Below are 15565 nucleotides of genomic sequence, written 5' to 3'. Positions count from 1 at the left end.
AATGACCAAATTTATATATGCCAATGAATACCAGGCAGAAGCATACAGTGTACTATGGAATTGTAAGCCCTATCACTAAAATTCATTCTTTCAGGTGTAGAGGATTGTATACACATGCTCAAACTTTCACCCATGTCCTAATCTGATTTCACAAGAAGAATTACATTTTTTATGTTTATTTTTTGAAGTGGGAGCTCCAGGAATACTTCAATTTGCTTTTTCCCAAGGAATATTGGGAGGAAATAATCAATGGGACTCACTAGAGTTAGAAACTGAGACAGTAGAGAAAATATCAAAGGAAGCTAAATCACTTATTAAGTTTTGTATTGGCATGTGATGACCATAGCAAATCTAGTACCAAAGCAATCTGTCCACCCCTGGAGTCTTCAAGGGCACAAAGTGCTTCCCTATTTAAGTTACTTTCATTTCAATTCATGAAATGAGAAACTTCCAAGTAAAGGCATAAGTAAATGATTTTCTGCCATGTTTGCTTGAGCAACTGACATGGAAAGGGGGATGGAGACAGATTATGGCATCTTTGAATAAAGAATCATGAACAGGAGCTTTTCCCTCTCTCTACTAAATATGCAAAATGAGCCCATGGATTTACCATGCTTTAGAAAATTTTAAAAGATATATGAAGTTCCCCAACACAACCCAGCTCTGAATGTAATGCAAACTCTAAGTAGACTAAAGTTTTCCTTTATAAAACAAACAAAAAAAAATCTAACTCTAATCTAAAATATAAACTGTATTCCTCGTTAGAAGAGGATCCTTGTCTTCATAAATCTTTAGGATATTTATCCAAATTAAGTAATACTGATTACATTTATTTTACATTCATCTGTATGTTAGAGCATCAGGGTACCTTGAGGAGTTGGGTCATTGAATTACTACATCATTCCAATCTGACAGAAATTAAAACTGATTAATTTTCAATTTTTTTTAGAGAACTGATAAACTTTGGTGACATACAGGTCATAAAGATAAAAGATCCATGTGATGTCAGCCCTCAACTTTACCAATCTGCATCCCAAAACCTTTCTCCTCCTTGGAATTCCAGGACTGGAAACCATTCAGATCTGGATATCCATCCCCTTCTGTCTTGTGTATATGTTGGCTCTCCTGGGGAACTGCACCCTTCTGGTCATCATCAAGAATGACCCTGGCCTGCATGAGCCCATGTACCTGTTCCTCTCCATGCTTTCAGTGGCAGACTTGATGATCACTACCACCACACTGCCCAAAATCCTCAGTCTCTTCTGGTTTAATGATAGAGAGATATATCTTGAAGCTTGTCTCACTCAGATATTTCTCATACACTCCCTGACCACGATGGAGTCTGGCTTCTGTTTGGCCATGGCGTTTGACCGCTATGTGGCCATTTGTAACCCCCTTAGACATTCGGCTATTTTGACCAATGCAGTTATCAGGAGCCTAGGTTTGGCCATTGTCATTCGGGGAGTTATTTTGCTGAGTCCTCATCCCTTTATGCTGCGATGGCTTCCCTACTGTAAAACTAACATCATCTCCCACACTTACTGTGAATTCATGGCACTGATCAAACTTTCCTGTGCCCAGACTAAGATCCACAGAGCCTACAGCCTCTCTGTTGCTTTCCTTACGGCAGGACTGGACTTCATCCTTATTATCTGTTCCTATGTTCTTATTCTCCGTACTGTATTTCACCTACCCTCCAAGGAAGCTAGACTGAAGACCCTGGGCACCTGTGGCTCCCATGTGTGGGTCATTTTGACCTTTTATACTCCGGCCTTCTTCTCCTTCCTCACTCATAGGTTTGGTCATCACATTGCTCCCCATATCCATATTTTTGTGGCCAACATCTACCTTCTGATCCCACCCATGGTGAATCCTATCATTTATGGTGTTAAAACTAAACGTATTCGAGAGAGGTTCCTCAAAATCTTTATGGACTAAATGCCTTGAACTTTAAAGAGAAGTTATTTTGTCAAATGGATAAACTCTTTAAAACATAAAATAGCACATTCACTGGGAACTCAGTATCATCCTTGAGAGACTTGAAGATTTTAGATTTGAGGGTGTGCTGTAGTCCCAAATTCATGGGATCCAAAGGTTCTCAGACACTGATCATGGTTAGTAATAGCTACCAAGCACTGCTTATTTTATGATAGTAGCTGTTGGAATCCTAAGTGAATTGGGCACTTAAGAAGGCTATCAGATATCACCGTATCTCTGGTATGAGTTGCTCTCATAGAATAGAAATCCCTTGAGTTCAATATGGTGAACTCTGTAGTATGATGAAAGAAGAGTCACAACTGTAAGGTAAAAGATCTGATGATCCCATACATCTTGTGAGTACCTAAATGATGAAGGACAGTCTCTGCCTATAGGCACTGATTTCTGACCATTCACATCAGTCTTTCAGTGCCACCTCTCTTCTTTTTTTCTAAGTGGGAAAGGATGATGACTCATGCATCAGAATATGAGCTAGACCTTGTGTTGAAGAAGCTTAAGTTCTAGGCTGTTGCAGAGATGTCATACACATGTCTATGGAGAGGATCACCTTATGCAGTGGAAATGATGGTTCAAACTGCTAGATTTGAATGCAGGCTCCACTAGTTACTATGTGTCACATAATTTCTCTGAACACCAGTTTCTCCATCTATAAAATGAGAGCAATAATGTGAATTTTCCCTATTTCACAGAGTTGTTGTAAAGAAAGCAATTATATTATTTTAAACATAAATGTGGAAATGTCTCTAAGTGTAAAGCAGAAATTCATCATGGGATAAAGAGTTATTAGAGCTAGGCAATGAATCATTCTTCTACAGGTGATATGCAGGCTTTTCTTTACCATGTCCCGGGGTTAGGTACACGTCTTCACTCTTTTCCTCCCACTGCCGTTTTCCAGTTCCCTTTAATATATTATCTTCCTTCATTAGAATGTAAGCTCCTTGATTTCAGGGACATTGTATCTTTCTCTTTATATTTCTATTTCCAGCACTTCGCACAATGACTAGTACTTAGTAAGCACTAAATAAATGTTTTCTGACTAACTCATTCTCAAATTGTGGATACAAATAGTGTTTTGATGGGGATGTCACTATACGTTGCCATTGCATATATGACTCTGGAATTCAGCAGAACTTTTGCTCAAAGAGGGGTGGGGACAACCCCAGAAATAGTCCCTTTTTTGTTGATTAGTCTAGTTGGGATAGCATCTGGAGTTAATGATTAATAGCCTGGATTATCCTTCTAAGATTCTAGAGCAAAAGTAGAAAGAATGAGAAGTGTCCTGGGTCATAAGCAAGCTCAGTATTAGGGGTTAAAGAGAAAGGGAACAAGCATTTATTATAGTTTTTTTTTACATGAACTTTACTCCCTCATATATGTACACACACATATATATATATATACACACATATGTACATGAACTTATATTATATTTTTATAAGCAGGGAAGCTAAATGAAGCAATGGATAGAGTACCAGGCCTGGAGTTAGGAAGACCTGAGTACAAATCTGACCTCAGGCACTTACTAACTGCGTGACTGGAAAAGTCACTGGACTCCTATTTGCCTTAGTTCCTTATCGGTAGAATGGGAACATAGGAGAAGGAAATGCAAACCACTCCATTAGCTTAGCTTTGTCAAGAAAATCCTATGTACAAAGACCATGGTATCACATAGCATAGGACATGACAGAACAACTGTATAACAACACCAATTATAGATATACACATATGCATATGTGTGTATGCAAATACATATGTTAACAGTATATCACACAGGTATGTGTATGTGTGTGTATGTCTTAAAGGCTTCATAAACATTATCACATTTTATCCTCAGAACAACCCTAAGACAGAGTTGATATTATATAATTTTACAAAAACAAAACAATACAAACCAAAAACTTAAGCAAATAAAAGATAAATGACTTACTTAGGGTTACACAGGTGGTATGTGTCTGATGCAAATGTGAACTCAGGCCTTCCTTTCTCCAGGGCCAACACTTTAACCTCTGTGCCCCCTTACTGCTCCAGTTAAGATTAGGATTATAAATCAGAAAGCATGAAAACACCAAAGAGGCAGAATAGATATTAGGTTACTGGGGAGGTGCAAAGACTATTTAGCCAGTGACAATGCTTACTCATGATGCTTATGGTGTAACGGGTAAGAAGATTACAGAAGAAGTCTGTAGATGCCCCCCTTTTTTTGAGCAAATGCAATTTGTGCTTTATGTATAAATACAAAATATGATGTTATGCTTTTTATTCTTCTTTGCTATTTTTGTTTCGTTGATGGATATGCTAATGCATATGCATCATTCTCATATAATATGTACATATATTTCTGTCTGTGGTATGTATATATTGATGCCATTAAATCTTTTATTTGATGATGTGTGTTACATATTATGTAAGATGTGTTCTCACATGTTATTGCTAATGTAGCATTATAAATTTACATTGTTATTGCTGCTGGCATGATTTTTTTTAATGTTGCTTACTCATTTATTTAAATTTTAAAAGAAAATTTGTTCATATATCACTCACATTTATAAATATATACCTTTCTTATCTCTCTCCCAGAAAGCTATCTTTTTATAACAAATAATTAAAAATAAATTCAACAGAACAAATAAATTGAAAAGGATTGGCCTTATACGTAATGTCCCCTTCTCCCAGTCTCCTATCACTGACATAAGCATACACACACACAGTACATCTACACATATACATATATACACATAGATATGTTTTCATTGTTCAGTCATTTAGCAGTGTCCTACTCTGTGTGATCATATGGACTTTGTACGTGGGGTTTTCTTGACAAAGCTATTGTAGTGTTTTGCTATTTCTTTTTCCAGTGTTTCCATCTTATAGATGAATTGAGGTAAAGAGGATCCAAGTGACTTGAGCAATGTCACACAATTATTAAGTGTCTGGATTTGAATTCAGGTCTTCCTGACTCCAGGCAGAGTCCACCACCTAGCTGCCCTGCTTATAAAAATATAATATGGGTGCACATATATATTTGTATATACATATTTATGTATGTGCATGTGAGAGGGGATAAATATAATTTTAATAAGTCTGATATATATACATGTAATGGCAATGTAATTTAATTTTGAAGAGCCCTTTTTCTATTTGCAAGTAAGTAGGTACATTTAGTAACTAATCAAACCTTTGTGAAAGAAACAGAAGGTATGAACCCCTGTTCCTGATGTGTCAGGAAGGGGTTGGCTGGAAGAGGAAGTGGCTAATGCTATATGTATGTAACAAAAAACCCCAGACAGGAAGGGTCAGAATTTCTTGGAACCATCATCTGGAGGCAGAGCAACTACAGAAGAGAAATGAGAATAGAGAACTGAGTCAGAATTTCCTGAGAACTTGTGATGGTGGAGCTTCTTCTGAAGAGGAGCCCAGGAGGATGAAGAGGAGCCCAGGAGTCCCTCACCAACCCCAGGCTAGATAAGGTGATTTTGATTTTATGAAAGAGCTGCAGAAGACTGAGGAAGCATGACCGGGATGCAGGGACTTTGTTTGTGGTTTGGTTGAGCCTTCAATTCCTGGGAACGGAAATTGTGAAGGATTTGAGATTGACTGGACCCTGTGAACTTCAGTGTGGAGCAGGACTTACATGGAGAGCTGGACAAGGAACTGGGAACTGTGTGCCTTTGAATCCAGGTGACTGGTAGATTCATGTAGGAGCTGCCTCCCTCGAGTCAAGATGAAAAGACCTCTCTGTGGGTACTGAGTAGTGATGAAATTGTAGTTTACTGTGATCTAGGGGTGGAGGGTCTGTGTATTTTCTAATAATTGTACTTAGTTATTAGTGATACTTAGTAATTGATTGCTGAATAAGTGACTGATTGCATTAACTTAGTGTTCCCCATGAGTGGAAGACTTTGACTATTGTACTTTGAGATTATTGTTCTTTGTTCAAAACTTTTTGGCCACAATGGTGGAAACTATATGGCCATTTTAACAATAAGCTATTGTGAATATTATATTGTGATTTTCTGTGAGAAGTTGTAATTTTACACATGCTGTATCTTGATTTTCTGTGAATGTTTTGATTTGTTATGGAATAAATATAGTGTTCACTATACTGTGTAATCAGAAACTTAAAAGCTGTTCATAGTAGCATTCTTCTGGAAAGCTGCTTGTGCATGGCACAATACATACAATAACATGTACAGAATTCATATACATGTATAAAACCAAAAGCTATTTTTCAGTAAATAAATGATGTAAATATTTTCCCAAAGAATTACAAACTATAAATCATATTTGAAAGTATGTTTCAAATCACTAAAAAGTAAGAGAAATGTAAATTAAAACAAATCTAAGATTTTTAAAAAATCTTGTACCATGCAAACTGTAATGTTAATGGATAATAAGATCTTCCTCACCTATTAAGAGGCCTCACATGGATCCCATTAAGGGAAGTTTGCTTAGGGGAGGCTTGCTTGTAGGAAGGCTTTCACACCTTTTGCTAATTTCTAATTAGCCACTGAGTCATGAAGGTTGTGATACCTTCTGACTCTGAGAAGTAAACTTATACTCTGAGTTGGTATGTTGCTTTGGGGGCTCAATTATGAGAAGGATCTTGTGATTCCCTGGTCGAGATTCTGAGTGACTGTATGTTGAGACCTTCCCCAATGCTCAGATGGCTCTCTTGATCCAGGGATGTAAGTAAAGGATATGGCAATATTGCTTTGATTCAGCCAGTCAGAGCCTTGTCTGTAGGTCTTCATTTCTCTACGTGTATTTTCTCTACACTTGCTCTTAAGTTCAGTGTGCTGACTTTTTACATAAACTACTGAATATGATTAAAGATAGGCTGTTCTTAAACAGCTATCTTTCCTAGTAAAGCAGATCTAAGAACCTGTGCTAACAGCCATCCTGGGTATGCTAGGGTGGTTGCTGCTACACAAACTAGCAAAGATGTCAAAAAATAAAAAAAAGGGAGGAGAGGAGAGTCATGTTGGAGCATCTGTGGGAAAACAGGTACAGAAACATACTGTTGGCAAAGCTATGAATTGCTCTTCATATCCTAGAAAAAGTGAAATGAGCCCTCTACATTGACTCAATAATAAGAGGCATTAACTCGATCTTAGAGACATTCTTCCCTTTAAATTGAAGTGAGGACTTCTACTTCCATGTATTTGAATTCCCATAAACTCTCTCTACTTTTGTCCTTTAGCTTTGGTTGATAGAACAAAGAATCCTTGTTTTAGTAGAATCATGAAAAAGTTGTACAACATGGCTGAGAGGCCAGAACACCATCCCTCTAAGACTAATGCAGATTCCAGCCTAGTATGTACTGAGAGACGTCCCATTTTAGTAGACTATCTATCTATCTACACACATACATGTATAAAACATGCATAAACACACACATATGTTTATGTACACAACACATGTAAACATACATACATATGTGTATATATGTGTCTATGTATATATGCACGCACATAAATTTATCTATCTTTATATTCTCTACATTCCCCAGGTAATTTTCCTCCCCTCCTTTCTGAAAAAAGCTGTTCCTTATAACAAAGAGAGACAGAGTGAGGAAGACAGGAACAGGGAGAGAGAGAAGAGTTTAGCAAAACTAAGAAGCTGAACAAAAACCAGTCATTTTTCAGCATGGCAGAGTCATGGCCTCAGCGTTGGGTGGTAGTGCTCATGCTCAAGCAGTGGCATCTTCAGCATACTCCTTCCAATGTAGGGTGGTATTATTCAGGAAGCATCATAGGGTGGCAGCATTCAGATCCGAGAATGGATAGATTCTATGGGAGTAGCTGTTACCACAACAGCACTCAGTCCATGCACAGTGAACTTGCTATTCTGTCTTTAGCATAGTGAAACAGCTCTGGTGTCAGCACTCCTTGTAGTATGAATAATCAGTGCTCAGTCGTAGCATGACAGCTGCTCTAACTAGCAGAAATGGTAGAATGTGGAGCAAGGGTTAATCCCGCATAGGCACCAGGAGTTAGGATCCAACATGGTAGTTAATATTCAGGATCATAGATGAGGGTGAGTAGAGTAGGAAGGCCTTGGGATGAGGGAGGAATCAATGCTCAACCCCAGTATGGGGGGCATTAATCAGCTTGGCTTAGAGGGATATTATGCTATTCTATGATAGAAGGGGAGAACTAAAGCCCCAGCAGTGGCAGTGGCAGGAGAAGCAAAATCAGATGTCAATGTGAAGGGGAAGTGCACAAGTCCCAGCAATGGTGATAGGTACAGCAACCATCGAGGCCTGGCATTAGGAAAGGGGAGTTGGGGCAACACCTGGGGTAGTAATTGGAAAAGGTTGATGCCATGTGTTTCCACAGAGGGGGAAGTGCTGAGGCTGGTGGTGGCAGGGAATATAGTTACAAGAAACAGAGGTAAGGGCAGTGGTGCAACCCCACCTCCCCCACCACTCCCACCTCCCATCTCAGGCCAATTACAGCAGTCAACAAAGAGGAAGGCAACAGGTAAATAGAAGGCAAACATCTCCTAAGGGAAATTCTTCTTTCTCTTGAGAAAGAAGGGGAATGATGAAGGAGATGAGGACCAAACCAATCCCTCACTGTGTCTGTCTCAACAGAGTAAACATTTCTTGCTACTCAACTCTTTACCTATTCCGTGTGACTTCTGTATCACCTAGTCTTGTGACTCTTCTCTTGGTATCCTGGTATTCATTCCTCACAGCTCCCAGGTTGGCATCTCTCCTCATTCTTCACTGATTACAGCTCCTCACTTGTCCTCATGTCCTCAGTGGCTATATGCTCACTCCAGGTGCCATTTTTGTGTTCCCCCTTTAAGAATGGAGAGTGGGCTTTGTCAGTCAAATCCAGCAACATCAGCACTACGCATAACTCACTGAGAAGGTGAGAGCTATCTAGGAGGATTTTTATATCCAATAGTCATCTTTACTTGAGAGCCTTAAAGGATATTACATGCACAATAGCTATGTTAATACAAATGACAAGATCACAAAATGCAACTGGAAATCATTGAAAAAAAACCACTAATTTTCTCAGAGAATCTATCATAAAAAAATCTTGTTCCTCACAGCAAAGAGAAATTTAGGGGGTGTCTAATGGTTAATTGTTTTTCTTTGTTGAAAAAATAATTGTATTTGTTATAAGGGAAGGGTCAGTCTCGATGGGATAAGGAAAAATCCATTTTGTTTTATTATTTCCTTCCCTCACATTTTGTGCATTGTTCCCTTTCCTATGAATACTATTTTAAAATCTAAATTAGTTGATGAGTTGTCTGTACATTCACATTGTTTTCTCCAGATAACTCCCTATTTTGTTCCTTCTTGAAGTCATTTTTCTTTATTGATTTTTAGAATTAAATTCTTTAGATTTTCTCAATTTTTCCGGGCTGAATTCCGGAATTCAGTGGAATTTTTGTTTATTGAATCTTACCCATCACTATTTTGCATTTGACCCCCTCATTTTATGGATGAGTAATTTTAGGCCTAGAAACATTTAATCACTTGTCCAAGGTCATATAGCCAGGAAGTAATAGTCATAACATGAACCCAATGCTTCTGATTACAAATCATGTACTCTTTCTTTTATGGGCTCTTTATTTTCCTGTTTTCCCTACAAAAATTCCTTCCTGCCCCCATCTTTTTGTTCTAGTCTGTACAATGATCAGTTATGCTTTCCATAGTTCTTCACAATTTACAAGTTCTTTCTACACACCAACCTTTGAGAGAGATAGCTAATTTGGACATATTATTTCTTATTTTGCAGATCAGAAAACCTAAACTTGAAGTAGTCACAAGTCTCCAGCTACTCTTTCAAATGCAAGTCATCAGTTCTGCCAATGATGACTCTAGTTATTTATACTGTACTGTAATACATCATTTTTTTTACTAATTTACTAAAGTAGATCATATAGAGAAATTGATTTATTTATATATTTGTCTCCAATGACCCAAACAGTATGTAGTACATACAACAAATGTTTGTTTGTATTTGTTACTCATATACTGAACAACAACAAAAACAAATCTTAAGAAAGCTATTAGATAGTTAAGTTATCCAAGCAGAAGTCTACCTTTGGGATCACTAGGCTGTTTTCTGCCTCCTGGTTCCATCATTATTCCCAAGGGATCAATTCAGATATTATAATCCTGTTCTTCATCTCAGGTTAGCTGAGTCACATTTCCTACACTGGCACTCTCCCCATCCCCCCCTTCTGGCCCAGCATTCTCCATCTCTTCTCTGAAATTCAGGTTTGGGTGAGTGTCAGGATCACTGGGGTAGCACTGTATTCATTTCAGAAATACATTTAGAATAGGGAATTCTAAGATCAGACTAGGGGGCAGACTGGTCTCTCTTGTTGTTCTAGCACTCAAAGGAGACTTGGAGGGGAGAAAATATGCAGAAGCACTTCCATACCATCTTCTATGATCCATAACATTATACAGGATCATAGCTTAGGATATGGAAGGGACATCAGAAGGCATCAAATCCAACATCATTTTATAATAACCTGGGATTACAGATATTAAATCAGAATAAAGGGAGGTAACAACGGACTGTCAGTTTAGGAGCTGGTCCATAACTCAGACACTGAAAGAATAAAGTTCATTATTTAAATGTTGCTGGCCAATTCTCTCCCTGCTTCCATGTTTTCTTTTTCCCCTATTGAGATGCCAGCACCTCTACCCACACCATGTGTGTGTGTACCTGTGCGTGCGTGTGTGTGTGTGTGTGTGTGTGTGTGTATGAATTCTGCTACAGGAATGAAAAATAAACGAACTGAGAAAAGTAAATGAAAAGGAGAATCTTTAGACTGAATGCACCTCAGATTGCCAATGTTTACCTTGAATGTACATAAGGGCCCTTCAATAGAAATACTTTCAAAAGGGTTGGGCAGAGAATGAGGCAACAAAGAATACAAAACTATCCTGTTCATGCTGAGATGACACAATGATCACTCTTTCCTAAATAGAATTTTTCAAATGGTGTGATAGATATTCCAATTATTTTTTGAAGGAAGATTTGCCACATGAAAGTGAGATTAGATGTGGTCTATTTGTTCACAGAAGGGAAGAATATAATGAGTATAAACTGAAGAGTTAGATTTAAGCTGGATATAAAAATAATCCTGTTAATTAGAAGTATCTAAAAGTAGAATGTGTACCTTCAGGAAGAAACTTCCTAATCACTGGCCAGTTTCAGACCCACACCAGGTAATGATATTAGGCAATTAGAAAAACAGACTTTCACTCTTTGCAGTGATGCTAAATGATATGCTGAGGTATGGGTTGAAATATGTGATCTCTAGCATCTCTCCTAACTCTTGTTGGATGGTGAGAATGCTTAGCACCTGTGGAAATCTTAGAGTGTGATGTTATAGAAAGAAAAATTTTTCATCTGGGCTTTCAACCTGATTCAGGAGGCAGAACTCAGGACAAGGAGAATTTAAAGGATTTTCTTATAAGGATATCAAGATAACAACACATTAAAGGACTGATCAATGAAGATCAGTAATGACTTCAAGGTGGGGACAGCTTTTATCAAATTGTTTTATAATTGTGCTCTTATCGCTCCTGAGTTTGTTTTAGGAGGTAGACTCCTAAGCATTTTATATTGTCTGCAATTATTCTAAATGAAAGTTCTCTATTTCTTTTTTTTCCTGGACTTTGTTGGTAATATATAGAAATACTGATGATTTATATGAGTTTATTTGATATCCTGAAACTTTGATGAAGTTGTTAATTATTTTACTCCACTTTTTACCTGATTCTCTAGGATTCTCTAAGTATACCATCATATTGTCTGCAAATAGTGAAAGTTTGTTTTTTTAATTGCCTATTATACTTCCTTCAATTTCTTTCTAATCCCTTATTTACATACCCATTATTTCTAGTACAATATTGAGCAATAGTGGTGATAATGGACATTTTTGCTTCATCTCTTATTTTATTGGTATGGCAGCTGATAGATGAAATGACTGAGGAAAACAAAAGTTCAGTCTTCTGAGCATTTTGATTTATTAAGCAATATATTCTAATTGTTCAAAAAAACAGGGAGAGAGACATATATACATTAAAAACAATTTGTTAAATAAACCCAATTATATAAGAGGGAGCAGTATAACATTAGGCAATATGACTTCTAATTGGAGAAAAAAAGTTAAGAACTTTCCAAGGATGGGGGGTGGTGGTGGTGGTGGTAGTGGAAAGCTAAGAGACACAATTTTCTGAATTCAGAAAAAAAGATGTATCTCACTGCCCTCGTGTCTATAAACAATCAAAAGAATATGGATACTATAACTTATTGATCAGCATGTTGTCAGTATTCAGATAAGACATATAATTTGATTGACATACACAATTGTGAGAACACTTCTTGCACTAATCTATGGATCTGAATGTTTCTGGTCAGCATAATATAGAATCTTAATTAAGAGTCTCTCAGCATCACGTAGAAGTGATCCAGTTTCCCAGTCATGTGGGGCTAAGTTCAGTAATGCAACAAATAATTCTCTCAATTCCAACAATTAAACAGGAGAGAACTTGTAGTAGGCCCATAATTGAATAGAAGGGAATTGAGCTAAATCTAAGATTGAGTCACAAAATGGAGTTAGTGTGGTTCACTCAATTCCCACAATTAACTACTTGCTACCTTATCCCCTCAATTCCCTCATTCAGAAAGTTTTTAGATTATCCCCATTAGAGATAATGTTTGCTGTTAATTTTAAAGATACTACTTACCATTTTAAGGAAAGCTTCATTTATTCTTATATTTTCTTGTGTATGAGTCAACAAACATCCATTAAACATCTGTTATGTGTGAGGAATTATGCTAACTGCTCAGGAAGACAAAGATAGAAGGGGCACAGTTTCTATTCTCAAGGTGCTTTAGTTACAGTGGGGGAGACAATATATACATAAAAATATATATGAAATATATACAAATCTTGTACAAATTAACTTTAAAGGAGGAAAGTGTTGGGTAGGAAGATGAGAGAACTAAGCAAGCCCCTCTCCTTAATTTGGTGCTTGACTCAAGTTTTAAAGGAAACAAGGAATTTCAAAAGGCAGGGCTGAGGAGGAATGGCATCCCAGGCATGGAAGATTAACAAATACATGAACTGACAAAGAAAAAAAATCAAAATCATTATTATTTCCCCAAATTTATGATGAATTTGATGGTGCCATTTATGTATTCATTTTCAAAATATTGAAATAACTAGAGTGGGGCTTTTATTTTCAAATGTTTATGTTTATTTAAGCAATAATACACAATTAAAGTAAAAAAGAGCAAGCAAGGAAGGCATTTTTGGGTTCTCAAGAGCCTGGCTTATGCACAACTTTCTTGGTCTTTGTCAACCCTAGCAACACATGAGCCTGGGTTGCTGGTGAAGCAGTTTCGATGAAACTGGCTATTTACAAATCATAAGGATATTTCATAGATTTACTGAATTGTCATCAAGCCAAGCTGGAACAACTGGATAGCATCTAGGTGGCATATTGGATCTAGTGCTAGACCTGGAATCAAGAAGCCCCAAGTTCAACTAAGCCTCCAACCCTTACCAGTTGTGTGGCATTGGGAAAGTAAATTTACATCAGTTTGTCTGATCTATACAATGTCAATCATAATAGCACTTACATCCTAGGATTGACATGGGAATAAGATAATATTTGTAAAATGTTTTGCAAACTGTAAGTCACTATATACATGTTGTTGCTGTTTTCAAAGCTAACTATATATCTCTGGAATATGGGACATTTCAGAGTATTTAAATAGAACAAATTACATACTACCATGTAGACAGAAGTATATAATAAGTTCAACCACTGGATAATTCCAAGAGAAATATCAAATTACTAGAGAAACTGAAAACCATAATAATTTATGATTATCAAAGCACGAATATTTGGAGAGGAAAGGTAGATGCTTATGGAAATAGACATTTGAAAAGAATGAATGCCTTGGAAATTAAATATCAATTGAAAAAATACAAACACATGCAAAAATAAAAAGATGTACAGTAATTATTGCAGATTAAATAAGAAAATTAATTTGTAAATATTTCTTGATGTTCAATTTTATATCTATATCCTTTATGGTAGATCAGCAAATCCATAGATAGATAGAGAGAGAGACAGAGAAATAGAGAGATAGAGATATAAAAGGTGATAGATGGGTACATAAATGGATAGTTTTATTTTGGGATTAAAGAAATACAGCACAATCACAAACTCCCAGAGTTCTTTAGAGGCAATTCTGTTTAAAGGCAGTTGGCTAGGCTAAATATCCTACAGTAATTTCTACCAATTGCCAAACTAATAAGGTATCTGTTGTTTTATAAGTAATTCCTGTTATCTTCTCCCTCTCTAGGATAGTGAGGTAGCTTTGGAGAAGGTGGCCAAACCTGGCCCATCATGCAATCTCCTAATAGTACCTTCTTCAACCCTTCCATCTTCACCCTAATTGGAGTCCCAGGCCTCGAGTCAGTACAACACTGGATTGGGATCCCATTCTTCATTTCCTTTATCCTGGCAGTGATTGGCAATAGCCTCCTTGTCATCATTATCCATTCTGAACGCAGCCTCCATGAGCCTATGTACATTTTCTTGGCTGTACTGGCAGCTACTGACTTGGGGCTTACCCTATGTATCACACCTAAAATGTTAGCCATTTTCTGGCTGCAGGTACGAGAGATCCACTTTAACTCTTGCTTGGTCCAGATGTACTTTACTCATACTTTCCAGTGCATGGAGTCGGGTATCCTCCTGGCTATGGCATTTGACCGTTATGTAGCCATTTGCAACCCTTTAAGGCACTCAGCTATCCTCACCAAGAAAATAATCATTAACATCATCATTGCTGTTACCCTCCGAGCTGCTATTATCATCATCATGTGTCCACTCCTCATCAAGTTGAGGCTGAAGCTATTCAAGACCACATTTATCTCCCACTCCTACTGTGAGCACATGGCTGTAGTCAGGCTGGCAGCTGTAGATACAAAACCAAACAAAGTATATGGCCTTTTTGTGGCTTTCTCAGTCCTGGGCTTTGATGTAATTTTTGTCTTTATATCCTATAGCCTGATCTTCCGGGCTGTCTGTAAGTTGCCCCAGAAGGAAGCCAGGCTCAAGGCATTCAATACCTGCACAGCGCATATCTTTGTTTTTCTTCAGTTCTACATCCTGACTTTTTTCACATCATTTATACATAGATTTGGGTTTAATGTTGCTCCCTATGTCCACATTCTCCTTTCTAATCTATACTTGCTTGTTCCACCATTGCTTAATCCCATTGTCTATGGGGTGAAAACGAAACAAATCCGTGAAGGAATGATTAAAATATTCCATTCCAAGGTTCCAGCATAAGACCCCCATTTTCTGCTCAGAAACTTGTTTGCTTCTAGCTCCATAGTCAGATCTCCTTGGTTTCTTTTTTCATGAAGAAACTCCATTACATTTAACTCTTGCTTCTCTAGGTTGGGAGGTATATGGCCTGCATAACTAAAATTTCTAAATATAGGTTGAACTGATTTTATTTTTTTGGACCCAATAGTTTTAATAACAGTGGGGAAGAGG

At 37.4% G+C, this 15565-nt stretch overlaps 2 protein-coding genes across 2 annotated transcripts; both read left to right on the top strand.

Moving 5' to 3' along the window:
- The first annotated feature begins 1002 nt into the window (after window positions 1-1002).
- Window positions 1003-1938, top strand: LOC138177652 (olfactory receptor 52K2-like). Its single transcript, XM_069108863.1, has one exon. The coding sequence runs from the start codon at window positions 1003-1005 to the stop codon at window positions 1936-1938; it is 936 nt and encodes a 311-aa protein (XP_068964964.1).
- A 12466-nt stretch (window positions 1939-14404) lies between these two features.
- LOC138177651 (olfactory receptor 52A5-like) lies at window positions 14405-15355 on the top strand. Its single transcript, XM_069108862.1, has one exon. It carries the CDS (start codon window positions 14405-14407, stop codon window positions 15353-15355), a length of 951 nt encoding a protein of 316 aa, XP_068964963.1.
- Window positions 15356-15565: the final 210 nt, after the last annotated feature.

The sequence above is a fragment of the Petaurus breviceps genome, unplaced genomic scaffold (assembly GCF_028583685.1).
Source record: "Petaurus breviceps papuanus isolate PSGF00001 unplaced genomic scaffold, PetGlider_PUasm1.0 90444, whole genome shotgun sequence".
NCBI classification, from domain to species: domain Eukaryota; kingdom Metazoa; phylum Chordata; class Mammalia; order Diprotodontia; family Petauridae; genus Petaurus; species Petaurus breviceps.
The sequence above is the reverse complement of the archived record's forward strand: the minus strand, read 5'-3'. Positions and strand labels throughout refer to the sequence as shown.

Bases quoted from the DNA above. Each gene is read 5' to 3' on its own strand.
- LOC138177652 (XM_069108863.1), top strand. From the start codon at position 1,003: ATGTCAGCCCTCAACTTTACCAATCTGCATCCCAAAACCTTTCTCCTC.
- LOC138177651 (XM_069108862.1), top strand. From the start codon at position 14,405: ATGCAATCTCCTAATAGTACCTTCTTCAACCCTTCCATCTTCACCCTA.